Here is a 27,254-nt window from a genome sequence, read left to right as displayed (position 1 = left end):
GGGATAACAATACTGCCTGCCCATGAAGTACTCAGAACAAGTGCTGGGAACGGGCTGTTTCTCCTGGCTGCTCTAATTGTTATTGAGGGTCCTGGACCCTAGCTGAAGAAAGCATCTCACCGGTAGGCCCGTCTGTTACAAGTTCTGTCCCTTGGGGCCTCCTCCGGGCCCATATCTGTGTGCCAGGCCTTAGAGCCTGGCATCCGATAGGCCTGGCTGAAGATCCTGGGCAAGCTGTGCATCTGTGGCCAAATTCCCTCACCTCTTTGAGCCTCAGTTTCCTCATCTGTAAGATGGGGGTGACAACAGAAGCCCCCGTCCTTGTGGGCAGAGCACCTGGGTGCTCACCCACACGTTTCCCCCAAACCTGCCGGCCCTGAGGGAACCCTTTGCCTGGAGAACAGGAGTAGAGATGTGGCGGATGAGGCCAAAGGGTCCCCAGGCTGGGAGGTGACAGGCAGCAGGCTGTGCGGCTGTCACACAGACACACACAGCCCTTGTCGGCTGTAGGACCAAGATGGCCAGATCATGGAGTGGGCCTGAGCACGCTCGTGTCATGACGGCACCAGGCGGCAGGTGGCCCCTCAGAGCCCAGTGTCCGCCCTTGGAGCACAGGCCCACCCCTGCAACTGCAGAGCTCTCAGTGCACACCCCGGCCAGGAGACTGTGAGACCACATTTATTCGGCCAGCAGTGGCCTTGTGTACAATTTACAGAGCTCCTTCCCGTACCAGGACCGCCAGCACCGCCAGGGCCCCCAGGCCAGCACCATCCCCGCACCTCTGAGTGCGGGAGGCCAGCGATACTGGCTGCGTGGCAGATGGCCAGGGTACGGATATCAGGTGGGGGCCGGGAGTGAGCTTGGCCTTAGACCTTCCACATGGAGGGCTGGGATGCCCAACAGGGGAATCCTAGCCCACTCAGAGGTTTCCCAGGTGCCTCCGCAGCCCACGGCCCTGCTAGGAGAGCACAGGTGCGAGGGGGGTGCTCCAAGCCCCCTGGGGACCAAGGACCCCTGTCCCGGCCTGGACGTCCACCCAGGGAGGGGAAGCTGCCGGAAAAGAAAACGTGCGGGTAGGACCTTCTTCCCCAGAGCCCCTCTGCTGTATGCCCACGTGCCCCCTCTGCATCTGAGTGAGAAGACCTGTTCCCATCCGCCCCACCCCCACCCCACCCCCGCTCTGCTCAAGGAATCCTGAGAGGAAACAGCCTCCCCCAGGGAGGGTCCTGGAGTGAGTCTGACCCCAAATGAACTCTGGGGCCAGGAAGCATGAATATAAATATATATGCTGTGTGTATATATTATATAAACGTATCTGTATATGTATATATGTACATGCACATCACGAGGGCCGGGGGCCGCCGTGCCCCAGGACGGGGGCTTCTCCGCCTGGTCCAGGACTAGCCTGGCTCCTCCCCAGAAGCACGGCCACCCGGGCACCCCGAAAAGCCTCGGACCGGGCGGCCAGGGGGCCGCAGCCAGGGGCCCACGACCATCACTTGAGGTCGAGTGTCCGGGTGTTCGGGACGTAGAGGGACTGGGTCTGGCGGGCGCGGCGGGGCGTGGTGTTGAGGGCGTCCACACTCCTGCGGCTGGAGCGCACCACGTCTGCCACGAAGCCGGTGCAGTCGCTGCAGACGTCCTTCAGGACGCAGCCGTGGGTGTAGATGTGCGGGAACTCCTCCTCCACGCTCCGCCAGTGGGGCCCCTGCAGGGGTCTGGGGCAGGACGGGGCCGTCAGGGGTCCTCCCGAGTCTCCACATCCCCCCGCGCCCACATCAGGCAGAGCAAAGTCCATCCCGCAGCAGCTCTTCCTTGGGAGGAATTTGGGTCCTGGGCTCTGACCTCTCAGCCCCACCCCACCCCAGCACACAGGCCCCCACCCAGCTTCCAGGTGACTGTGACGCCTGCCCACCACAGGGACGTCACCAAGGGCAGGCACGCACTGGAAGGCGTCTCTTCTCTGTGCCAGCGTGACTTTGGCGGTTGACACCCTCTGAGGACTCTCGAAGCCCAGCGTGTACACGGGAATGTGTGCAAACTTCTTAGACGGCATCTTCATCTGCAACACAGAGAGACACTCCAGGCACCCTGGTCCCCCCGAGCAGCTGCCAACACACAAGATGGAGCATTGCGGCCTGTATGTAATCAGCACTTAACACTGACGAGGTGGTCTCTCTACAGCCAAGTGGCAGCATGAAAAGTAAGGGCTTGAAAATAGTGGTGGTAAAAATCCCTCAAACAGATGATTGTTTCTGGGACGAGGTGTAAAGGGGTGACATCCTTCCAAATATTATCCTTTACCTCTGTGCACACCTGCGTGTATGCAGACACCCCAAGCTGCTATAAAATGAGGCTTTCCAAAAACACTCAAGGAATTTGGGGTGTCAGAAGGAGGACTTTTAGAGAAAGAGACGGGTCTCCTGGCACTGGCCTACTAACACAGAATATTTAATTTTTAAAAAAAGGGACCATTTACAAGGGTCTTTAAAAACTGCAGTTTTGGGAAGTGTAGAAGTGGATCGCTCTGGAGGAAGGAGCTGAAGAGGTGAGTAGTGAGCAGGGATCACCCGACAGGAGACAGCAGAGCCTCTGCCCACCCCCGGACAGGCCCGGTCGGGCCGCAGAGATGTGGGCCCTCGCTCTGACCCCAGGTGGTCCTCACCTTTATACTGCAGGAACTGCAGACAGCTCTGGAGAGAAAAGAAGAGGGTTTGCAGTGTCAGCTGTGAGGGATCCAGCACCCGCCCGGCACACAGGCGAGGCCAGGCTGTCACTGCCTCCCGCTTGACCCCTGGCCACGTCAGTGCTTTACTTTCATTTTACTCCCAAATCTTGCTTTTCTTTTTACTCAGCTCTGCACCCAAAATACTTCTGCCCCTCCTCGCTCTTGCTGGGGAGCATCTGGTCTGGAGTGGAGGGTACCTGACCCCTCTCTCCACAAGCACTGTCAGAGCCAGAGGGCCCTCAAGTGAGATGCCCATCTTTAAGCAGTGATTAACAGTGTTTATTTCCCATACGTGATTTCAAAAGTAAATGCCTTCTTGTTGTAAAAATTCAAACACTAGAGAGAATTTTAGTTTAGACACGAGTCCTCTCCCGTAAAGCCCATCCTAGAGACGATCCCTCCTATCAGCAGTTTCCATTCTCCACATCTAAGCATAAATTAACAAAAACATACATTTAAAGTAAAAATACAGTAAATGAAATGGGGTATCATGTGTACTATCGTATAAAGATACACCAGGGCTCTTCTCCACATCAGTACAAATTGTCCAAATTCATTTTTTAAAACAAGGGACCATGCACTCTTGCATGGATGTCCCATAATTAATTCGCCGTCAACAAACCTCTGTATTAGTTTGATTTTATTTTACTGTGGTCAGGAAACATACTTTGTATGATATGAATCCTTCCGCATTTTTGAGACTTGTTTTGACCCAGAATAGTCAATTCTGGTGCACGTTCCGTGCACTTGATAAGAACATACATCGCACTGTTCGGTCTAGCTTCTCTAAATGCCGCTAAGATCAAGTTGGTGGTAGTGTCATGCAAACCTCCTAGACCCTTAGGGTTTCGTATCTCTAACTATAAGCATGGATTTAGCTATTTTTCCTTGCAGTCTGTCAATGTTTTGTTCCATGTATATTGAATCTCTTGCTAGGTGTGGAAAATGTTCAGGATTATTTCCTCCTTTTAGTGTTATGAAATGAACTCCTTTAACTCTGATAATACTCTTTACTCCATAGTCTACTTTGTATCATATTAATATATCAAGTCAAGCTTTCTTTAGACTAATGTTGGTGTGGTGTATCTTCCTCCACCCACCTCCCTCCAACCAGTTTGTGACTTTTATTTAATGTACATGTCTTGGGAATTCCATGGCGGTCCAGTGGTTAGGACTCCATGCTTGGGTTTGCAGGGGGCTTGGGTTTGATCCCTGGTCGGGGAACTAAGATCCTGCAAGCTGTGCAGCGTAGCCAAAAAATAAAATAAAATTAAAAATAAATTACATGTCTTGTAGACAGCAGATTGTCTCGCTTTCTTTATTCAATCCGAAAATCTCTGCCTTTTAATTGGATTGTTTACACCATTTACGTTTAATGTAATTGTTGATATAATTGAGTTTAAGTCTATCATCTTGTGATTTGTTTTCTTTTTGTCCTATTTGTTCTTTGTTCCCTTTTCCTGTTTATGCTTTCTGTATTGAGTGTTTTTTATGATTCCATTTTATCTTCTTTGTTGACATACAAGCCATTCCAGTGGTTGCTTTTGGGCTCATAGGATAGTCTTTAACTTATCACAGTCTTCCTTCAAGTAATATTTTACCATCTCATATAAAAACTTATACCAGCATACTTACAGTCCTCCATCTCTGGTCTTAATGCTACTGTTATATTTTTTTACTTACAGATATGTGATAACCCCCAAAATACATTTTTATTAATTATTTGCATGCCTGGTAATCTTTGGATGATGGACACTGAATTTTACCTTGTTGGGTGCTGGGTATTGGTTTACCTTTTAAAGAGGTACAAGAAGATAATCTTATATGTTAGGAGTTGCTGTTCCTAGTGCTCTTATTGCTTTGTGTACATTCAGGTCTCCATCTGGTGTCACTTTCCATCTACGTGGCAGACCTCATTTAACATTTGTTCCAGTGTGGGTCTGCTGGTGAAGAATTTTTTTGGCTTCTGTATTTCTGGAAATCTTTACTTTTGCCTCTTGCTGGGTACAGAATTCTAGATTGACCGTTTTTTTCTTCTTCTTCTTTCAGTACCTTAAAGATGTTGTTCCACTGACATCTTGCCTGCAATGTTTTGATGAGGAACCTGCAGTCATCTTTCTCTTTCTCTGTACATAACATGTCTTTATTTGCTGACTGACTTTAGGAATTTCTCTTTATCACCGGTTTTGATCAATTTAATTATCATGTGTCTTGGTGTGATTTTATTCATATTTCTTGTGCTTGGGGTTCACTGAGTTTCTTGTAGGTTTATATTTTTCATCAAATTTGGAACACCTTTTTAGCTGTTATTTCTTCAAATACTTTTTCTGCCCCCACATCTTTGGGAACTTTAATTACACCTATATTAGGCTTCTTAATGTTATCCCACAGCTTGCCAACACATTTTTCATTTTCAAATTATTTTTTCTCTCAGTGTTTTTGTTTTGGGTAATTTTGTTTTGGATAGTTTCTATTGCTAGGTCTTCAAGTTAACTAATCTTTTCTTCTGCACATTCCTCTGAATGTCTAACCTGCTATAAATCATCCAGTGTAATTTTCATCCCAAACATTCCAGCTTTCATGTCTAGAGGTTCGATTTGTCTCTCCTTTACCTTTTCCATGTCTTTAACTTTGGCAGCATATGAAATGCAGTTCAAAACTTTTAATGTCCACAGGACTTCCCTGGTGGTCCAGTGGTTAAGACTCCGCACTTCCACTGCAGGGGGCGCGGGGTTCAGTCTCTGGTCGGGGAACTCAGATCCCGCATGCTGTGCGGTGTGGCCAAAAAAACAAAAACAAAAAACCTTCCAATGTCCTTATCTGCTAACCCTAAAATGTGTGTCAGTTCTGGGTGATGTGGGTCATGGGTCATGTTCCCCTGCTTCTTGACATGCCTGGTAATGTCTGATTGGACGCCAGGCGTTTCATCTTGCTGGCTGCTGGATATATTTTTATTCCTATTCTTGAGTTTTGCTCTGGGAAGCTGTCAGGATACTTGGGAATAGTTTGGTCCTTTCTGGTCTTGCTTTTGTGATTTGTTAGTTCTGGAGCAGTGCTCAGTCTAGGGGCACTTATTCCCGCTAGTGAGGCAAGACCTTCCTGTGTATTCCACTCAGCAGCCATGAATCACAACTTTCCACCATGGCTGGTGGGAATAGACACTATTCCTGGTACTGTTCCTTTAAACCCTTAGGACAGGGTCAGTCAACTTTTCCTGTAAAAGCTCAGATAGTCAACATTTTAGGTGTGACTAAATGAATAATAAACAGATGGGTGTGGCTGTGTTCCAATAAAACTTTATTTATAAAATAGGCAGTGGGCCAGATTTAGCTCATGGGCTGGAGTTTGCCAATCTGTGCTTCAAGATGATTCCTTCCAAACCCTCAGTAATTTCCTTGCGTGTATGTGCTGATCAGAACTCTGAACACTCAAGGGGGACCTTCTGCAGGTCTCTTGAGACCTGCTTCCTGGAGGACTCTCTCCAGAGGGGAGAACACTAGCTGCCCGGGTGCCCTCGTTCTCAGCTTTAGCTCCTCCACCCCAGGAGCTGAATAGGCTCCTAGTCCAGAGTTGAGGCCGTCCTAGGATAGAGCTCACCCTGTCTGCTTCCCGTTGGTTGCTTGATACCCGATGTCTTGAGAACCAGTGTTTCATGTCTTTGAGGGGTTTTTTTCTTTCTTTTTGGCTGTTTCATGCGGAAGATGCCTGTCCTGCTTCCTGTTACCCCACCTTGGCTGAAAGTGGGGGCTGCTCAGCCGTTACGATTAGATAAAAAATTCTGTCCCTTCCTTGCACAACTCACAGTGCCTGACAGATCGTCCTCAGAATCGCAGGAAGCTCTACTAGACAGAAGCCTAGAGGCTTCTTACCCCTCCTTCCCATGTTAATTCACAGCCAAGGTGCATTCAGAAGGCTCACTCACCTCTTGCAAAAGAGACAGGTGGACGGCCAGGAGAACAGTGGGAACTTGGTCCGGCAGCAGCAGCAGATCTGCATGGAAAGGCCTGGTTAGAGCCCAGTTTTGTCCAGAACTCGCCAGGCCCGGTCCTGCCCTCGCCTGCCCCAGCCCCGGGCCCCTCACCTTCCCCTTCTTCAGACTGCTGAAGAGCTCCTTATTCTGCAGGAACTTCTCCATCTCGGCCTTCACCAGCACACGGCGCACGTCCATCACCTCCTCCACCGTCAGAGCCAGGCTCTCCACGGGGTGGCTGAACTCCTATGGCAGGAGGCCCGAGGGGCCGGTCTCAGGCTCTCAGGGCGTCTCCTTAAGTTCCCCTCTTCCCGGAGGACCCTGGCACCTCCCTGGCCTCGGTCCACCAAGCCCAGCAGCTCCATAATACGTCCCGCTCCTCAGCTCGGCCACGCCAGGGAGCCGTACCGCTCCCTGGGACTTCTCTGTGCATGGCTACAGGCAAGGCTTCTCTGACCTGGCCCCGCCCACCCCACCGGCCAGCCCCCAGCCCGTCGATGGCCTCGTTGCACATGTAACCCTTCAGCCCATCCCACCTTCGTCCGCAGTGCTCCCAGACCTGAAGCATCTGCCTCCAGCCTTGCTCCCCACCTGCCAACACCAGGCCAGTCAGAGCCAGCCAGAGTCCCAATGCCCACTGCCCTTCCTCCTGGAACCCTCCCCCGCTCCCACCTCCCTCCCAGCGCCAACCATCCACTGCGACCCCGGGTCTGCCAGTCAGGTGGTTGCACCTGTCCACCTCGTCATAAGCGCCCGGCCCTTTGGGCCGCCATGACGAGTACACCCTGTCCTAGCCCCCAGGGAAACAGTCCTGTGTTCTTAGCACAGAACTCCGTCTCTCAAAGCATCAGCAAGGTGCCCTGTGGCCCCCCAGGCACCTCACTGTTCTCATCGCATTTGATAAAATCATGCACCAGGGTTCAGGTCCAAGTGGGGACCGCAAAACGTCAGCCACTGTTAGCTCTTCACAATGAAAAGTCAGACAAAATTCACAGCCAATGAAACGGAGGCGCCGAGAGGGAGCGGCACAGAGTCAAGACCTGAGAAAGTGCTCTCCAGTGTCACCAGGCTGCCTTCCAGGCACAGGGCGATGGGCTTCTCACCTGTCCTGAGCCCCCAGAGGTGGAACTGGGCTGTCCCCTTAGCAAGGCCCCTCTCCGGCCCCGGGGGCCGCAGTACCCAGAAGGTCCAGGGGGCGGCAGCAAAGCCCAACCTGCCCAGGTTGGGTGGCTGGAGCGCGGAGCCCGCACACCACTGAGGGGAGCCCTCACCCCTCCTGAGCCCAGCTGGCACACCAGCCCAACACAGCCACCTTGGACCACCGCGCCTCCGTCACTCACCAGCCACTCGGAGGCCCCAGGCCTGTCCTCGACTGAGCCCAGGTCACTGCGTGGCGGGGAGCTGGGGTCATGCCGGGACTGGACGCTGACAGAACCTGGTAGAAGAGCCGGGGGCTGTCAGGACAACCTGCAGGTGTTCTGGCGTTGGACAGCTGTGCCCAGGGAAGGGGGAGATGGCCCTCCAGGCAGCAGGAGGTGATGGTGCGGTGGTTTCCTGGGGGTGAGGGGTCTAGTAGAGGACACATCACCCACATCGAGGGCCTGTGCAGTGCGGCAGGCCAGAGGGGCCCGTATCTGAGCCCCATGATGGGGCCGTGGCAGCCTTGGTCAGCACCCCTCACCACCCTTTGCCTGGAGACCCAGAGGGGCAGAGAGGGTCGGAGGGGGAAGAGGGGGTCCACCTCCACCATGGGGGGATAGTGAGGTACGGAATGCCTGGCCTGGACCTCTTCACACCAGGAGTGAGTCATAGCCACCACATGAGACCATCCCGAGAGGGGCCAGAAAGCAACACAGGGGCTCAAGGTGACCCTGAGGGGAGAGAAGGGGGCCTGGCCATGCCTGGTGGGAGGCACTGGGCAGGGTGGCAACCCTGTGACCCGGGGCACTTGGTGGGGCCCAGCCTTCACCACGGAGGGGACCAACTAACCCTGCGTGGCCAGCAGAACCGTACCGTCCTGCGTGCTGACCGACGGGGAAAGGGCAGGGCTCGTGACAAAACCCAGGGCACTGGTCAGGCTCCAGAGTGGTGTGTGCTACTCTGTGGGCACGTCTCCATTGACAGAAACACTAGAAGGATCTGTCAATCGTCCATCCATCCAGCTTTCTTTCTATACACCAATATGTCAACGGCAATTATCCCTAGGTAATAGAATGACGGGAACTTTTTTTTAAAGTTTTACAATGAGTGTGTATTACTAATTTAATAAAGTTTCGAAAGGTGGGGGATGGCTGCCTGGGGTGATAAATACCCTTCCTGCAGGTGTGAGCTCCCTGTACCCTCTGAAGCTGCTGGGACCGGGCAGGGGCAAAGGGCGCCCGCAGGAGGGTGCCCAGGGAAGGGAGGGCAGCACCCACCTGGCTCCTGGGTGCTGGGCGTCCAGGACTGCACGCTGTCCGCACGCGGCCGAGCCCGTTCCAGACCTCCAGGGGGCTGTAGGCCAGAGGTCACCTCGCTCCGGAGCTGGGCCAGGTCGTGCTCCGAGAAAGAGCGGTCTCGCCTCAGTGTCACCTCCCCACACGGCGACTCTTCCTCCTGCGAACACGGCAGCCGGCACCTCCCTGACCTCTCTGCCTGCCAGCGCCTCCTGCCGGTCCTTGGACCAAGGTGTCGGGCACAGGGGCCTCCGCTACACACTGCCCAGGCCAGGGGGAGGCGGGTGCCTCAAAAACCACACCCTGGTCTGCGGCTCCTGGAAAGTCCTGGGAGGGCAGGTCTGGGGGGCAGGTGGGGCCCGTGGACGTGGCCACCACCCTGGTCTCTGGGCTCAGAGGGCAGCAGCCAGGATGCAGAGCCCCGCTGGGACATGCTGGCTTTTCACCTCTGAGGGGGGCTGCCCAGCTTCCCAGCCCCAGGAGGACGGAGCACTCTGCTTTAGACCTTTCTGTGCAGAGGCCACAGTGGTTCAAGGCCACCGTCCCAGTGACCCTTCTGAGCCGCCAAGATGGGAAAGGGTCCTGAGCCTGGCCATGCTTGCCCCCAGGGCAGACCCAGCCCCACAGCAGGACACCGGCTTCAAAGCAGGGCGCGCCCCACAGAGCTGGACGCCGGATGGACGCTGGCTGTGTCCTTGCCCCCTCCCTCCTCCCCTCCTCCTCCCCCTCCCCCCCCTCCTCCTCAGTCTCTCTTCAGGAACCCGTGGGCTCTGACCTCAGATATGTTCATCTCCTCCATCTCAGCCAATGTGGGCGCCTTGAGCAGGACCCGGGGCCGCTGGCGCTGGGCACTGCTCCCGGCATCCGTGATGGACAGGTTGATGCAGGAAGTGGACTTGACGTCCCCAGAGCAGGCGTTGAGGATGCAGGGCAGAGAGCCGAACCCTGGGGCAGGCAGCAGGTAAGGCAGGACAGGACGGGTTGGGGGGTGGAGGGGAGGCAAGGGGCAGAGGAGGGGGTGTCCCGTGCTCACCCCGCTCACCCCGCCCATCCCAGTGCCTGTCCTCCACGGGGCGCAGCCTGCGTTCCTGCTTGATCTCCTCCAGGATCTTCTCATGCAGCGTTCTCTGTTTCTGGGGTAAGGGGCGAAGCCTTCTCTCTGAGACCTGCAGGGGGTGTGGCAGCGCCAGGTGGGGGCCGACTCCCAAGCTGGGGAGGAACCCTGCATGAGGAATCCGGAGCCCACGGCATCACAAGGTCGGACATGGAGGCCCTGTGTGCTCCTGGGGCAGTGAGCGCCCCAGAACCAACCTTCCAAACGCCCCAAGGGAGCCGGTACCTGCTTCAGCGGAGGCCGGGAGCGGATGAAGTCCAGGATAAGTTCGTGGGCATCCTTCTTCACCCTGGGAGGGATGTCCCCGTTGACCTGTGTGTGGGGTGAGGGCAGCAAGGCTAAGGGCCCACCTGCCAGGGCTGTGGCCTTGAGAGGGGCTCATGCAGCCATGGGCAGCGCCTGGACCTCACTCCAGCCTCCCTCTCAGTGGCTGTGCAGCCGTGGCCTTCAAGGCCTGACCACAGGCTTTCCCTGCATCTCAGATTCTTCATGTGGAAATGGGGGTTAGCGGCACCAGCTCAAAGGGTTGTCATGACGATGAAATCAACTCGCACGTTTAAGATTCTCAGGGATGCTGGCACACAGCAGGGGCTATGTGAGCGTTAAATGCGACAATCCTGCAGCCTCAGCTCCTGCCCCTGGTCCCCTTCTCCCTGCCCTTGTCACACTGTGTCCCTGAAAGGACCATGCACCACATGACTCCGGGCCACGTCTGCCCCAGTTCAGTGGCCAGCACACCAAGCAGGGGCTCCAGCGAGCAGAGGGGGGCTGAACGTGGACCCCCTTCAACACGGCCTACCATGACCTTGAGAGGCCCACCATGACCTAGAGAGGCCCACCATGACCTTCAGAGGCCCACCATGACCTTGAAGGGCCCACCATGACCTTGAGGGGCCCACCATGACCTTCAGAGGCCCACCATGACCTTGAAGGGCCCACCATGACCTAGAGAGGCCCACCATGACCTTGAGGGGCCCACCATGACCTTGAGGGGCACACCATGGCCTAGAGAGGCCCACCATGACCTTGAGGGGCCCACCATGACCTTGAGGGGCCCACCATGACCTTGAGGGGCGCACCATGACCTTGCGCAGCTTGTAGTTCCTGGCGCGGATGTCCTGCATCAGCATCTCAAAGGGGGTGAGCTGGAACTCTGTGGGCAGGGAGTTGAACTCCTGCTCCTGCACCTTCTTCAGCTTCACTCCGTGGCGCAGCTCCCGCATGAGCTGGACCCAGAGTCGGGCCTGGGGCCCCGAGAAGATGAAAATGGCCCTTAGCCCCGGGCAGGGCTCCCGGGCTGTGCCCCGGGCCAGCGGGGGCCACGTCTTACCCAGTCCGTGCGCCCCAGGCTGTCGAGCTCCATCAGGGGCTTTTCTGACTGCGGCTCATCCTCCCGAAGCTTCTGCAGCATCTGTAAGTCCAGGAGAAAGGGGAGAAGAGCAGCTGTGGGGATGTGGGCCCTGCTGGCCTGTCTCCCACATGGGCTACTGGTCCACCAGCTACAAAAGGGACAAGTGGGCATTTTGGACAAGGCTTTGGGGCTCAGAAAGATATCTGGGGGAACCAGGCCATCAGCCTTGGAGCCCCACGGGAACACTGGAGTCCCACTGGCTATCTGTGGCCGCATCTCCCAGGCAAGGGCAGGGGAGAAAGCACAACCTCCACGTAGCACCCACACAGTACCTCCTGGCTGCAGTAGAATCTGCCCCCTTCCCTCACTGATCCCCCTCACTGAGGGCTTCAGACCTCAGCTCACAGGGCCCCCGGGCCCCAAGCACACCCACCCTCATGGGACACCCTCGGCCGCTTCTCTGCACAGGATCCCATCTGCAGTTATACATCTATCTGCTGCTTTGATTGTTGTCTGAATGGTTGGCTCCATGAGGCCAGAACCACGTTTTCTGTTTTTGCTTTTATTTTTTTATCTTAGTGTTTCTGGCTCCTAGCACTGTGTGAGACATGTGCTAGGTCTTAAACATTGGTTGAATGAATAAATGAATCAATAAATGGGTAGTTGGATGGGTGGGTGGACAGCCGAGAGGGTGAGTTACTCAGCAGGCCAAGGCAAACAGTCACAGGGATGGACTTCACGGCCTGGGGAAAATGCTGCCGTCACGGTGAGGCCCCAGAAGGATGCCGGGGATCGTGGGGCAGCTGTTCTGTGCTGAGAATCTGGGAAGAAGCTGCTAGGTTCGCTGCCCTGATCTTCGCAGCAGCTGCCGTTCTTCCTCCAATCTTCCTCCCTGGAGAAGCAGCTGCCTCTGGCGCACAGCCTCGCCCTCCCCATCCCCCAAATCAGACAGAACCGGTTACCCTGGCTTTCACCCCAAGCCACTTGCCAAACTGCTTTGGACGCTCTAGAAAACTCTGCCAAGTCTCTGAGAAGCACAAGGTGTGTGATTCTAAAAATAGACCTGCGTGTGACCTGGCGGTCTCTGCAAAGGGCAGGAAGGTGGGTCTCCTGTCGTTCCTGGAGTATCTCTACCTGCCCCCTGAGTAGGCTGTTTCTGCCCTAAATGCCAGCCCAGCTGCGCCCCACCAACAGCCTCCCTCTCACCACCTCCTCCAATTTCCCAGACTTCTCTTGGGTCAACTGCTTGAAGTCTAGAGCTGTTTGCTCCTAAAACAAAGAGCTTCTATTGCTTGGGTAAGGAATTGACCTCAGCAACAGGACAGGTGACAGAAAACCATTAGGACCATCCACAATGAGAGCACTGGAAGGACATCTCTGAGATGCCGGGGAAGCGTGGGGAGGGAAGAAGGGGGATGGGGCTTCGGAGGCACAGGCTGTGCAGAGGGGCCACCCCCCCTTGGGCTAGGATTGGGCTGTAGATGAGGGCCAAGTGGCTCAAGGAGCATCCGAATTGTCCTGCGCTGGGTCCCAGGCCCATCGATCAAAACAACCCTGAGAGCCTGCTCGAGCTCAGAGCCAGAGGAGCTGCGCAGGAACGCTTCCTGGTCAGAGGAAACGAGAGACACGTGCCCACAAGGGCCAGGGTGGAATCAGGGACCAGCAGCAGTTAATTCCAAAAATACCTCCCGACCTCTCCAAAAATCTCTGCTTTTTCTCATCTGTGAAATGCTGGTGGAAGGCAGGGGTCCCTGTGGGCTGTGACCCCCGTTTCAAGGAAACACCTCAGTTCCTGCCAAGGGAGAGGCTGGGAGAGCTGGGGCGGAGACTGTCACCTCCTGTGACTTTGAGACCACGAAGAAGCAGAGCAGCCCTGGGAGAAGGCCAGCTGGGAGCCGGGTCAGGCCCCCTCTGCTCTGTACTAGCTGTGGCGTGGGGCAAGGACACAGCCTCTCAGAGGCTTTCCAACTGCTCATCCGGAAAAAGGGTGATAACCGCGGAGGGAGGCGGAGGGGAACAGCAGACTGTCACCAGCGGGGCAAACACCTGGGCGAGTGTCCTCTCACTGAACTGCCCACCTCCCCAAAGCTCCAGCACGCTGGCATCTCTGCATGGGTCCTGGGCCGCCCTCTGCACCCTATTTTCGGAAGGAACCATCACCTGGGCAGGTGAGCCGGAGGCAGGAGGCACAGCCCCTTTTGCAGATGCAAACATGGGGATCCGAGAAGTTAATAACTAACTTAGAGGCAACAGGAGTGAGGTCACGGGGCAAAGGTGCCACTTATATAAGTTTCTGAGCCTCAGTTCCCTCCTGTGCAAAACCGGGTACACAGGAGGTGTGCGGGTTAAGCTAAAACCTACAAAGCGTTCAGGGCACTCCCACACAGAGCGAGCTGCGAGCCGAGGATTTCCACCCCCTGTGGACGGACAGAGGGACACAGGGAAGGAGGCAGGGACTGGGGAGGGACAGCCGGGCCCCGCCCTCCTGGCCCCGCCTCTGCGGGTGGAGGCGCCTTCACGGCCCCACCCCTTGCTCCACCCGCCCCCACGTGCCCCGTCTGCCTCGCCCTCAGCCCCTGCCTGGCGCCCCCATGTCCTTGGTCCCTACGGCCTGGGCGTCGCCCAGTCTCCACTCACCTCCTTGGCCTCCCGGACCCTGGCGAGGAAGGCGCGCAGCTCCAGCGTCTCCACGAAGAGTGCGCGGCACACGGCCTGGTAGTGGGTCTGAGCGCCCCGGGGCTCGGTCAGGCGCGCGGCGCACAGGCGCATGGCCTGTGTGAACGTGCGCACGGCGCGGGGGCCGCCCTCGGCCTCCTCCTCCTCCTCGGGGGCCCCGTAGCCCTCGTCGGCTGCCCCGCCACCGCCATCGTCGTCGCAGTCGCTGTTGGCCATGAGGTCGATGAGCCGCTCCAGCTGCGGGCTGAGCTCGCGCTCCACGTGCTCCGCCAGCCCCCAGTCCAGCGCGCGGTAGATGGCGAAGCCCAGCGACTGAACCACCTGCGGGACAGGGGCCCGCGGTCACAAACAGGCAGGGAGGGCACACACGAACTGGAGGGGTGCCGGGAGGGGGCCGGCGGCGGGCCGGGGTCCCAGCTGCCGCAGGAGAAAGTCACCACCGCGCGGCTTCTAATGGTGAAATGGAACAGCAGCTGTCCTCCCTGGGGATGCGCCCAGGGTCACCCAAACGGGGAACAGGGTGCTCCCCGTGCAGCACAGCCACTGTGGAAAACCGTGTGGCAAGTTCTTGTAATCCAACACGCTTTTGCCACGGGACTGCAGCTCCTCTCTGGGGAATTGAACCAAGAGAGAGGAAAAACGTGTATCCACGCTAGTCGTGAGCTGGGCAGCCGTGTGGAGCCCTGACCCCCGTGCACAGCCCAGAGCCAGAACTCCAGGCTGCTGGGCTCCGCATACAAATCTACAGTCCCCAAGGGCAGGCCCACGGCTCCCAGCCGGCATGGGGGGTGGAGGTTGCAGCAGCATAGGAACGTTGGAAAAGGTCTGTGTTCTTGAGTACAGTGTCGCTTACATGGTATACACGTTGGTCAGAACTCACCAAATGTGAGTTACCCCAACGGCTTTGTTTAAAAAAAGACAGAGAGGCAACCTAGTGAAACATTAGCTTTTCATATGCTGTAACAGTATATTTTAAATCAGAAGAGAAAGACTAGCTTATTCGATAAAGTTTGACACTGGAACTCACAAAAAGCAAGATCCCCTCCCTTCAGTATTTTAAGCTGCATGTAAATTTCAGTGTATGTAAATTTAACCTGAAAAAGAAAAACCTAAAAAGTAATTGTACCTGAGGACGGGGAGCAGGGTGGGGTCACCAGGGGGCAGGTGGGGAGGGAAGGGGCGGGGCCCGCAGGGAACAGGTGTGTCCTTAGCTGCGGGGGGGCCCACCATGCTATTCTGCTGGCTTTGTATATGCTTGAAATTCTTTCTCCATAATAAGTTTTTTTAAATTAATTAATCAATTAATTTTTGGCTGCGTTGGGTCCTTGTTGCTGCGCGCAGGCTTTCTCTAGTTGCGGCGAGTGGGGGCTACTCTTAGTCACGTTGCGCGGGCTTCTCACTGTGCCAGCTTCTCTTGTTGCGGAGCAAGGGCTCTAGGCACGCGGGCTTCAGTAGTTGTGGCACATGGACTCAGTAGTTGTGGCACGTGGGCTCAGTAGTTGTGGCTCGCGAGCTTTAGCTGCTCCACGGCATGTGGGATCTTCCCAGACCAGGGCATGAACCTGTGTCCCCTGCATTGGCAGGCGGACTCTTAACCACTGTGCCAGCAGGGAAGCCCCATAATAAGTTTTTTAAAAAGTGGATTAGCATATTAGAAACATGAGTCCTGCGGTAGAGAGACCTCTCCACTCTGCTTTCAATTTTACTTGGTGGGCAACCCTGTTTTCACAGACTGCCATTAACATCTAGGAAGCCAGGTTCTGTGGAAGACAGTCATCTGTCCCAGTGCCGTGTGCACCCCACAGTGGCCCTGGGACGCGGGTCTGCTCGACAGGGAGGCACCAAGGGGAAAGCAGTTCCACGCCAGCCAGTGGCGCAGCTGAGCCTAAGAAATAAGAATGAGGAAGCTGGACTTCCCTGGTGGCGCAGTGGTTCAGAATCCGCCTGCCGACGCAGGGGACACGGGTTCAAGCCCTGATCCGGGAAGATCCCACATGCCGCGGAGCAGCTAAGCCCGCGAGCCACAACTACTGAGCCCGCATGCCACAACTACTGAAGTCCGTGCGCCTAGAGCCCGTGCTCCACAACGAGAAGCCACCACAGTGAGAATCATGTGCACTGCAACGAAGAGTAGCTCCCGCTCGCCGCAACTAGAGGAAGCCCGCGCGCAGCAACGAAGACCCAACGCAGCCAAAAATAAATAAATAAATCCTTAAAAAAAAAAATACTAAGGAAGCTGCATCCAGTGTGCACCGCACTTTGTTTTTGTGTTTGAAACTGCTTTCGTGGTTTCCCTTGAGGACAATGATGCAGAAGATACGCACATGCCAAGATGACAACAGCTCTTTGCCACTCAACCTTGCCACAAGCCTTGAGGTAACCTCTGGTTTCACAGGTGGGGCAGAGACACAGAATGGCACAGGATGGCCGCGCTGGCCTGGGGGTCGGGTTGGCCTGCAGCCGGTGCCCAGACCTTGTGCCACGGACAGAGCTGCACCCTCACCAGGCACGTGCGGGCCACCTGGCCTCTGGGGCCCTTCTGGCCTCTCCTCTTCTTTCCTGAGATCCTACCCCCCTGGGCCCCAAGGGAGTGGGCTGGAGCAGAGCTGAAGGACAGGCGCGAGTGTCAGTGCTGTGCAGGGGACAGGGCACGAGAACAGGCCTTCCCTGTCCTGCAGAAACGCCTCCAAAGACACCCTGAGCCTGGAGGGGGCCTAGGGGCGTAAGCCTGGCTCGGGACACTGGACGCGTGGGAAGAGCAAGGGCCCAGTGGGAGAAAAGTTCCAGCAAAAGTCAACAGCACTCCCAGCCTGGAGATGTCTTATCTCTGCCTCAGGAGGCGAGGGTCAGACCTAGCTCCAAGTCGCACCCTAGAACCATGAGTCAGAGGCCCAAAGGCCGAAGGCCGGCCACATCTGACAGGTGACCGAAGGGCCAGGCCGTGGCTGGTGCAGTCCCTGCGGCAGTGGGATCTCCAGAAAGCGCCTGGATGCCCCTCAGGACCGCTGGGTGGGCGAGGGCCCCACTTTACACAAATTTCCAGCGGTCCTTTCTTGGCTCAGAGGTGGGGGCCAGGAAGGAGATGGTAGGGGAGAGTGAACTCCACTCCCACCCCCCCGGGGGGACCTCACAGCCCCCGCCAACCACAGGGGTGGCCCTGACTCAGTCTCTCCAAAGGAGGCCACTGTGCCCCATGGGGTGGGGCAGGCAGCAAAGCTCCCCTGCTCCAGCGCAGCACAGCCTGCCGCCCACCCAGCCTCCCCCGGTGGTCCTGGTCGCAGGCCCGTGCGGGCATCACATCAGTGAAAGGGTTAACTCCACTGCAGTCTCTTATCTGATAGCTGCTCCTTAAAAGCTTCTCAGAGGCAAAGACCACCGGCTTCCCCATAAGGAAAAACCTGGGCAGCCAGCCAAGAGCCTCAGAACCCTGAACCCCGCCTGCCCGGGCAGCGTGGGAACCAGGCACCCGCAGGCCCAGTGGGCCAGCCCCAGGGACCGGCCCGAGTAACCGAAGGGCCAGTGTGAGAATCTAGGCAAACCGCACGGGGGACTGCCCTGCCCCACTTCCTCGGGTGGGGCTCTCAGGCTGATTGATGAGGCTCCAGGCAGAACGGTGCAGACTGGACCCCTACATACAGAGTTCCTTGTAAATAGTTTCAAAACTGCTAACAAGAGGCCTCCTTTGGAGCGGGAGGTCGTGAACACAAGTCTACTCGAGGCCTGCGGGCAGCAGGGCAGCCCCGGCAGCAGGAGCCGGCAAGCAGTGAAATCGGTTCTTGGAAACGCGTGGCTGGGCTTTTCCCCCTCAAATTCCAGAAAACTGTATAGCACAGAGTTCACGGCAATCCCACGGGAAAGCCATGCTGTGTAAACAGCAGGGCATCCACCCCAGCCAGAGGGGTATCTTATCACTGACATTATTAAGAATGGCCAGCATGGGGCGATGAGAAAATGTCAGAAAACTTGGGGATGGTTTTATTATTGTTTCTGAATTCTACACAGCAAACCACACAGCCTCGTTTGGCCTGTGCCCACACCCTTGCTCTAACACTGTGTTTAATATATAAATATGTATTTGCACAAAACTGGTTTTCACAAGGCAGGAGGATGATAAACATCAAATTCAATTACCTGCGGGCGGGCAGATGGGACGGGAGACACAGGAAGAGGTCCTGCCGGTGAGGTTTGCGTTCTGGGTTGGATGGGGGCTCCGGGACATTGGTTGTGGGCTGCTTTTCCTGTTTGTCCCCCGGACCCAATTCCTGTCCAACACTCTGTGACCAGGGGGCCCCGGAGACCACATCACCTTTGCCCCCCCTCCTCCCTCGGGTCAGTGTGAGGCCCCTCCAGGAGCCCGGGGGTCGCAGGGGAGAGGGAGGGAGGTACATCACTCCCCCTGAACCTCGGGCCCACCGCGTCCACACCACCCTGGCGGGCTCCCCCATCACCGCCTGCCCTCTGGGCTCAATCTCCCTATCAAGCCCTTCCACTAAGCCACTGAGCATTTATCTGCGTCCTGCCTCACGGGAACAACTGTATAACTTTAAGTGCGTTATACAAGACACCTAACTTGTAACGTGTAGAGTTTGTTTTTAAAGTACCTGGGCTTCCGAGCTGGCCGGTGACACCATCGCTGTGGACTCTGCAAGGGGAGAGAAGAGGCAGTCGGGACCAGCGTCAGCGGCCCTGGGACCCGACACACGGGGCCGGCCCCCACCCCCCACTGGCCCCCCACCAGGAGCACACAGCGCATCGCCCAAGGTCTCCATCAGAAACCAGAAAGCTGAGCCGTCGGTCACTGGACGGACACCAACAAGGCCCAGCTCCCGGCTGGACACCAGGCGAGCCGTGCAGCCCTGCCCCAGGGGCGGAGGGGCGGCTGGCAAAGACAGCCCCTACTCGCCCTGCACAGCGACCACTCAGAGGGGGCAGCCAACAGGGCCACGGAGTCCATCCTGCCCCCTCGGGAAGCAAGGCTGGGGGCACGAGTGAAAGGGGAGAGAGGAAGTAGCCAGGGGCCAGCTCGGGTCAGCCAGGCCCAGGGAAAGCCCTCACGGTCGGAAGCCGCACACCCCCAAATCAGAGCTAGATGAGAAACCCAGACGCAGTGGAAAGGGCAGGCCTTGCTCCAGAGTTCCCGACAGCTGCGCTGGGTCAGCTGGCGTCTGGCCACCACCTCTGGGGATTTCTCCGCAGACTGTCTCTGCCAGAGACTCAGAGTCCCTGGGACGAAACCCAGGTGCTGAACTGGGCTCTAAGTATTTTATTAGGTTTATCGTTAAACATGGCACTGAGTTGGCATGTTTACAAGTACTCAGTTGTGTAACCGCTATACAGCCCAGGAGGTAGATGGTTCTCGTACCCATTTCACAGATGAGGAAACAGAGGCCCAAGGGAGTGAGCTCGTTTGCCCCAAGTTGTCACAGCTAGTAAGTGGTGGTGCCAGCTGTGGCCAGGCTGGGGGACCCCAGAATCTATGCTCCAGTCACTCCCTGAGCCACCCACGGGCCTCCCAAGAGGCCAGGCTGGACGAGACACAGAAAACCCACCTCCTTCCACCACCTTCCTTGAATAAGGCACGCAGAACTGTGTTAGGCTATGAAGTTTAGCTGCCTTAAATTGAGGTGGAAAAAAAACACAAACCGTTGGGCTTCCCTGGTGGCGCAGTGGTTGAGAGTCCGCCTGCCGATGCAGGGGACACGGGTTCGTGCCCCGGTCCGGGAAGATCCCACATGCCGCGGAGCAGCTGGGCCCATGTGAGCCCAGTGAGCCATGGCCGCTGAGCCTGCGCGTCTGGAGCCTGTGCTCCGCAACGGGAGAGGCCACAACAGAGAGGCCCGCATACCGCAAAAAAAAAACAAAAAAAAAAACCCAAACCGTGAAATTCTCTGCTAAGCGAACCTGCTGACTCTGCAAATATTTTCAAAACGCCATCAAAAGGCAGGAAGATCGCCAAAGACAAAGGGCGTTTGTGTCGGGCTGGTCCATTAAATAATGGCAGACACTGCAGCCCAGCATCAGTGGAGTTAATGCAACAGTGAGCATTAACTCCCAGCGAGCAGCTGGCCGTATACAGGTGTTGGATGGTCAGTAAAAGCCTGTAGCTGTGAACGGCGGCCATGGAAGGTGCGAGGGATCACACTTGACAAAGGTGCTTCCCGGAGGTGCCAGGGCCCCGAGTTTCCCTGATTTCAAGGGGGCAGGGGGCAGCCAACCCTCAGCGCCCATCACAACCCAGCACGGTCTGGAAGGTGGGTGTTCACCAGCCCAGTTGTATTTTAAATCGCAAGGACTGGGGGGCCCCACGGTGGTTCCGTGCCCAGCGCTTTGCTGCAGAGCTAGCAGATGACTTACCGTGGCTGCAGCCGGCACAGACTCCTCGTGGAGGCTGGCGCCACGCCTCCCTCTTTACAGAGGAGGAAACTGGAGCTCAGAGAGATACAGAGATTTACCAAGACCACACAGCTAACAAAAGGTGGAGCTGGGGCTTCCGGGCGGAGCTGACACGGTGGTGGGCACCCTGTGCTCAGGCGCCCTGGGCTCAGGACAGGCCCATCTGCCCAGTTACAGGGGTGCCAACTCCAAGCCACCTCCTCCTTGACTGGGCCGTACCCGGAGGCCAAACTCCCTCCCAGGAGTCTAACAGGATCACAGCGAAACCCTAGCATCTGACACTCACTGGCGTATCTGCTTAGATGGCCACGTCCTGGGACCAGAGTAACCAGTGCCCAGTGCTCCGTTTGTGGGCCCCCACAGCGTGGCCCTGGCACTGAACCGTTGATGCTGTCCCGGGGACCAAGGACTCCTTCTGCGTGAAGACCTGGGTAGCAGGAGTGGGGCCCTATAGGGGCAGAGAGGCTGGGCTGCATACCCCATGAGCGAAGCCTCCAGGGCACACGGGTCCCCCAGGGACCCCAAAGACCTGAAGCCTCTCCTAGAAGCATGGGGCAGAACTGGCAAAGGGCCGGGTGGGCTGAGCGTACCGTGGGGTCATTTGTCATGGGACCCCAGGCATAGGCATCTCACAGGTGTCCCAACAGGGAACACAGCTTGTCGAGGGACTGCCTTCCTGTGAGGTAATCCTTGCTCAGAGGTGAGACTAAATCTCAATGCTATCTACAAGCACACCAGCTCACACAGTCACACCCTGCCCGCGCCTGCACACACACGCACGCACGCACGCACGCACGCACGCCCACCTGCCCCATGCAGTGCCTTCAGCCCTCGGCCCCATTTTCTGAAGGGGGTGCTTGGTGTTCTCTGCAGCGGAGGATGTTTCCCATCAAGAACTGTGCAGTGGAGCAGCGCCCAGGCCCCTGACTCCCGCAGTCCTGCTCTGGGCCCAGCACGTGAACCTGCAGGAGCTGCTTCCCTAGCTGTGTCTGGGGAGGTGCACAGGGGACCGGGATCACAGCCCACAAGCCAGCGCCTCCGGGGCCAGGTATGCCCCAAGGCTCCCCAAACATCCACATGGCCTCTGGGGCAGTTGCTATCAAAGCCCCACTGCACAGAGAATGAAACTGAGGCACCCAGAGGCCTAAGTAACTTCCCAAGGTCAGGCAGGGGTGGGCGCAAGCTAAGGCTGAGTCTACTCGCCAGCGCCGTCCCCACCTCTCCCCGAGGGTGACTGCATGGCTGCTTTGCTTCCTGAACCTCGGTTTTCTCGTCTGTAGGATGGGCTCACAGCAGTGCTTCCCTCGCTCCCCGTCTCCCAGGATGGCAAGGTGGAACCGCTGCATCCCCGGACCATATCTTGACTGTGTGACCCCACAGGAGCAAAGGGCCCAGGAGGACCCCTGCGTGACAGCAAGGGTGCATGGTAGCTTTGGTGGGGGGGTCAAGAAGCAGGAGACAAAAGCCATACGGGAAGGACCTGGTTCAAAGAAAATGTTTCAACCAGAAACACTCTGGCTGCCAGGAGGAGATTCAGCGAAGTATGCTCTCCTCGGAAGCAGGATTTCATCTTTCCAGCCAGCCCCTACTCTCCTCTCACTGCTGGACACTCAGCCCTCACCTGTATGTCCATCTGTGTGGAGAGCCACTTAAAAAGACACAGGTGGGACTTCCCTGGTGGTGCCGTGGTTAAGAACCCGCCTGCCAATGCAGGGGACATGGGTTTGAGCCCTGGTCTGGGAAGATCCCACATGCTGCAGAGCAGCTAAGCCCGTGCGCCACAACTACTGAGCCTGCGCTACAACTACTGAGCCTGCACTCTAAAGCCCACGAGCCACATCTACTGAGCCCACGTGCCACAACTAACGAAGCCTGCATGCCTACAGCCCGTGCTCTGCAACAAGAGGAGCTACCGCAATGAGAAGCCCGCGCGCCGCAACGAAGAGTAGCCCCCGCTCGCCGCAACTAGAGAAAGCCCGCGCGCAGCAACGAAGACCCAACACAGCCAAAAATAAATACAATTTTTAAAAAAGATATAGGCAAGCTATAAAGACAGTCCCTGGTCACTCAGGAGGCGATCTCCCAGTGAGGCCCAGCAAGTCCACCTTGAGGGCCCGGAGCCCACAGGACACGCAGGGTTGCCTGGAACACCAGGGGTCCCCCTTCAGCTCCTGGGAAGGGACGTGCTGGGCCAGGAGGCGTGGGAAGGGGCATCTCCAGTGAGCACAGACGGCCCCACGTACACACACAGTGACAGCAGCACAGAAACAGCAGCACATGTGTCTCTGTGTCTGTGTGCACAGATCCCTGGGCCCAGGGTGATGTGGGCTCCATACTGATGTTCCCTCATGAGTCCTCCCCACTCCCTGGGCATGTGCCACTCTCAGCCCAGTTTATGCAGGAGAAGTGGGGGCCCCAGCACTGCTACTTCTCCACCTACTGGGCTGGAGGTAAAGAGGTAGATAGAGAACCGGGCCCCATGAAGCTCATGACACAGGGGTGCCAAGGTCCAACACAGGACAAACTAAATGGTCTCGGTGTTTGGCACTCAGGGCTGCACGCGAGGTGAACTGGGAAGGCCTCGCCTCTAGGCAGCGGTGGGCTGCACGGGGGAAGCTTCACCCTGGAGACAGGGCCCGGTGCTTGGTGTGGGGGAGGGGGGGGCCTGGAAGGGCCAGTCAGAACTACAGGCAGGAAAGGGCAGAGTGGGAAGAGGGGTGCAGGGGCAGGTGTGACCTGGCGGACAGGTCGCATGAGCACCCAAGCGTGAAGAGAGGGGCCTGTGAAAAATTCCAGCATCAAAACTGACAAGAAAAAACCCCAGAAAAGCAGGGCAATGTGTAAATTAGCGTAAGCAGAGTGGAGAAGGCCGGAGGTGAAAGGAACCCCATCGACACCCTGCGCCCACCCTCCACCTGCCCAAGGGGGTTTTCACGGTGGAGAGCCTGGTGCCTGGAGAAAAGTATGCTGTTTCCCCGCAAATGTCGGCTGGAAGGATGGGAGGTCTCAGGCAAGGTGACAGCCGAGAGCTGCTTTGGAGCAGGCAGTGTCCTGGCGGGCCTGCCCTGGAGGCATCAGGCGGACAAATGCCACTGAAAGTGTCCCAGGACCACTGACCACTGGCCACGCTGCATGAACGGGCTTTGCCTCAGAGGATGGTCAGCACACGCACTGCAGAGATGCCTGATGGACTTTCTTGCCTCAATTTAAAAACAAAACAAAACACCCTTCCCCATCAGGAGGTTTTAATAATGGCCTCTTAAAAATAACTTCACTGTTAGGGCTTCCCTGGTGGCGCAGTGGTTAAGGATCCGCCTGCCAAGGCAGGGGACACGGGTTCGAGCCCTGGTCTGGGAAGATCCCACATGCCGCGGAGCGGCTAAGCCCGTGTGCCACAACTACGGAGCCTGCGCTCTAGAGCCCACGAGCCACAGCTACTGAGCCCGCGAGCCACAACTACTGAAACCCGCGCACCTGGAGCCCGTGCTCCGCGAAGAAAGAAGCCACCGCAATGAAAGCCCGCGTGCAGCAACGAAGACCCAATGCAGCCGTAAATTAATTAATTTAAAAAATATTAAAAAAAAATAACTTCACTGTTAACATGTTTTTCCATTTTCCCACTTGAAAAAGCGGGCTTCCAAGCAGTTATGAAGAAGTCTTCAGACTTGCCGACTAGGAAGTTTACTCAAGTAAGCTTCCCCTGCTTAGCTGGAAGTGGGAAGTATTCCCACTCCTATGCTAAAGTAATAGTACTCCTCCACACCTCCGGCCCCCCGCAAGTCAGGTTTAGTTTGGTTGTTGATGTCTTTCCTTTTTTCTTCTTTTTGGCCACGCAGAATGTGCGATCTTAGCTCCCTGACCAGGGGTCAAACCTGCTCCCCCTGCAGTGGAAGCACAGAGTCTCAACCTCTGGACCGCCAGGGAAGTCCCTGGTTGTTGCTTTGTTTAAAGTTATTTTAAACGTTGACTTAATGCCTACATTTACCAGAACTTCCTGAGGGAGGATGGGAACCTTCTTCTCAACTGCGATTACAGCACGAGATAAACACGCATCTTTCAGTGAATCCAGTAATCACTCAAGTCCCAGAGAAACGCTGGGTTAGCTACCTTAGGGAGACAGCTGGTCTAAAGTTTCAGCTGATTCACAAAAGCTCAACAGGGACAGAAGAGAAAGTTCAGGGTAATCTATTTTTCTTAACCTTTAAAGAGGCAGCAAGTCACAAACCTCTTCCACCTTTACAAGACGTGTTTATGGACAGAAACCAAAGACCCTGTCTAAGGGAAAATGAAATTGGGCCCCTGTGTCGTGGGCTGGGACGTCCCCATACAGGTCAGTGGAGAGTGGCCACACGTGAGCTTTGAAGCGCAGCCTTGGACTTCCAGTCGACCTGTATGAAGGCAGCACAAGCGCCGCTGGGCCTGCAGGGACCAGGAAGAAGGGGCTGACACATCACCGGGTCTGGAGAAGTGGACAGAACCAGATGACCGCTGCACCCGAGGATGGCCCTTGTGGTCCACTGTGGAGAGTACTGACCCCACAGTCAGAGATGCAGGGACCCCTCAGTTCTGCACCTGACTGGTGGCAAACCACTTACCACTCTGTACCTCAGCTTCCCCATCTTTAAAATCAGAGGGTCAGACCAGGCAGGCCCATTATAGTCCTGTACTGCTCTGCGGTGCCAGAAGCCACCCCCTGGGTTACACTGTGTGCCTTCAGGGATGAGGAGGGCCACAGGGAAGGTCTTTTAAGGAGGACATACAGCTTTACGAGAAAAGCTCTTGGTGAATATGCAGACTCCAGGGCCCCCCCGATGACGAGAGGCCATCCTGTATCGTGCTCTCAGCCCAGCCTTTGAAGACAGTGGACACAGGCATTGAGAGCATCAGGGCTGAATCCAAATCCTGCCGCTTCCTGTGTGACTATGGGTAAGCCTGAGCCTCAGCTTACCCGACTGTAAAATGGGAACAGTACTGTTTGGGTCCAGCTCTTATTATTTTCTCCTGTCAAGTAAGTGTTTTTGTGGAAAATAGAGCAACTCTCAAGTGTCACACAGCTGAGGTGTTAAGGGAGGTGGGAGCAGGGTTCAGAGATGAGAAGGAGCTTGTGGAGAAATAGTGTCGGTCGTAGTGGGTGGGAGAGGTTCCGCGGACCCCTCCCTGTTACCGAAGGAGCTGTCGCTTCTGGCTAGCTTTGCCCTGGTCCTTCCCAGACCTCCATGAGTTTGCCCATGGATTTCTGCAAACCCACCCCCTCCAGCACACACAGCTGGCCTGTGTGCTTCCCCAAGGGTATCACTTTTGGGGGTAATATCGTCATATGCTCCGTCCCAGCACTCTGCTTCTCCAGGAAGAAAACTTTTTTCTTAAAGAGGCTACAAATCACTTAAACTCATCATTCTCCATAGACTTCAAGTACCTTTCAAGGGCTTCATTGTTGGTTCCCGTTCATGGTTCAGAGCAGAACACTAAGCAAGTTGTTCCCCAAATTTCACACATTCTCTGTTAAATCCTCATACCCACGGAAAACGAGCCCGAGAAAAACGTGTTTCCTTTCGTGCCTAAGCGCCTGTCCTGTACCTACCAGTCCAACAAGGATCCACACCACCAGTCACTGGGTGGGAAGGTCTGAGGGTTGCAGACCCCCAGAGGAAAAAGGAAGCAGCCCAGGTGGGGAGAACCGCGGTAGGAGGGGCAGAGTCCAGTCTCCCTGCTGAAGGGCCTCAGGCAAGGAGCCAAAACCCCCTCCCTCCTCTCCAGCCAGCAGCGGGCCCTGATGTTAAGATGGGTTTCAGGTGGGGGGAATCCAGGAAAGCGGGGGGTGAGGTTCCCAGGTCGAGAGAGTGACTTTCATGTCTAGCAGAGGGAAAGAGGAAAAGCAGGGGCAAGGGGCGGAGGTCCGCGTCCCAGCGGAGAGTTGCTGGGGGCTCCCAATCCAGAAAGGGGAGAGGAGGAAGGAGGGCCTTCCAGTCTCGTAGAGAGAGAAGGCGGAGGAGGGGCCCCCAGTGCGGCAGAGGGAGGGCGCGGAAATGGGAGAGGTCGGCGGGTCCACAGAGGGAAGGCGCCAGAAGCGGGGCGCCGGGTCCGGGTCCAGGTCCAGCAAAGGGAGGGAGGGTCTCAGCCCCTCCCCGCGAGCGGACACCGCCCCCCGCCACCGGCCTCACCAGCCGCGCCGGGCTCCCGCTGCGCGCTGACCGAGCCGTCCCTGCGCAGGAGGATGTCCGCTGTGTCCCGGATGCGCCGCCGGCCGCCCGGCGCGCCCCGCAGCCCGCGGCAGCACTGGAAGCACACGGCCCACGCCTGCTCCTCGTTGATGGGCTGCTCGTACGCCTTCAGCACCTCCTCCAGGGACAGCTCCCACGGTTCTGGCCGCCCAGCGCCCCCGGCCCGCTCGCCCGCTGCCGCGTTGCCGCTGGAGCTGCCGGCCCGGGCCATGGCCGCCCCATCATCGCCGCCTGCGCGCCCAGCCCGTTTCCATAACAGCCGCGCCAGGGCCGACGCGCCCGAGAAGCGCGGGGGGCGGATCCCGCGCCGCCAGCCGCTGCTTTGTCATCGTCGGGCCCCGCCCAGCGCGAGCGGCCGCAGGTGAG

General features: G+C 56.8%; 1 protein-coding gene across 10 annotated transcripts; it reads right to left on the bottom strand.

Moving 5' to 3' along the window:
- Positions 1-662: 662 nt before the first annotated feature.
- On the bottom strand, positions 663-27,238 carry SPIRE2 (spire type actin nucleation factor 2). Of its 10 annotated transcripts, none has more exons than XM_067718124.1 (15): positions 26,829-27,229; positions 18,876-18,916; positions 14,236-14,595; positions 11,578-11,658; positions 11,327-11,491; positions 10,473-10,536; positions 10,167-10,355; positions 9,909-10,078; positions 9,116-9,293; positions 8,039-8,133; positions 6,810-6,944; positions 6,651-6,718; positions 2,666-2,693; positions 1,947-2,062; positions 663-1,718 (listed from the first exon to the last, which is right to left on the bottom strand). In XM_067718124.1, the coding sequence occupies exons 1-15, from the start codon at positions 27,097-27,099 to the stop codon at positions 1,496-1,498; spliced, it is 2,184 nt and encodes a 727-aa protein (XP_067574225.1). In that variant the 5' UTR covers positions 27,100-27,229; the 3' UTR covers positions 663-1,495. The 10 variants fall into 10 exon arrangements, with proteins under 10 accessions (XP_067574225.1, XP_067574226.1, XP_067574227.1 ...); XM_067718125.1 differs by having other exon boundaries at positions 10,176-10,355; positions 26,829-27,227; XM_067718126.1 differs by having other exon boundaries at positions 10,167-10,299; positions 10,473-10,559; positions 26,829-27,223.
- Positions 27,239-27,254: the final 16 nt, after the last annotated feature.

This window comes from Pseudorca crassidens, chromosome 20, assembly GCF_039906515.1.
Source record: "Pseudorca crassidens isolate mPseCra1 chromosome 20, mPseCra1.hap1, whole genome shotgun sequence".
NCBI classification, from domain to species: domain Eukaryota; kingdom Metazoa; phylum Chordata; class Mammalia; order Artiodactyla; family Delphinidae; genus Pseudorca; species Pseudorca crassidens.
The sequence above is the reverse complement of the archived record's forward strand: the minus strand, read 5'-3'. Positions and strand labels throughout refer to the sequence as shown.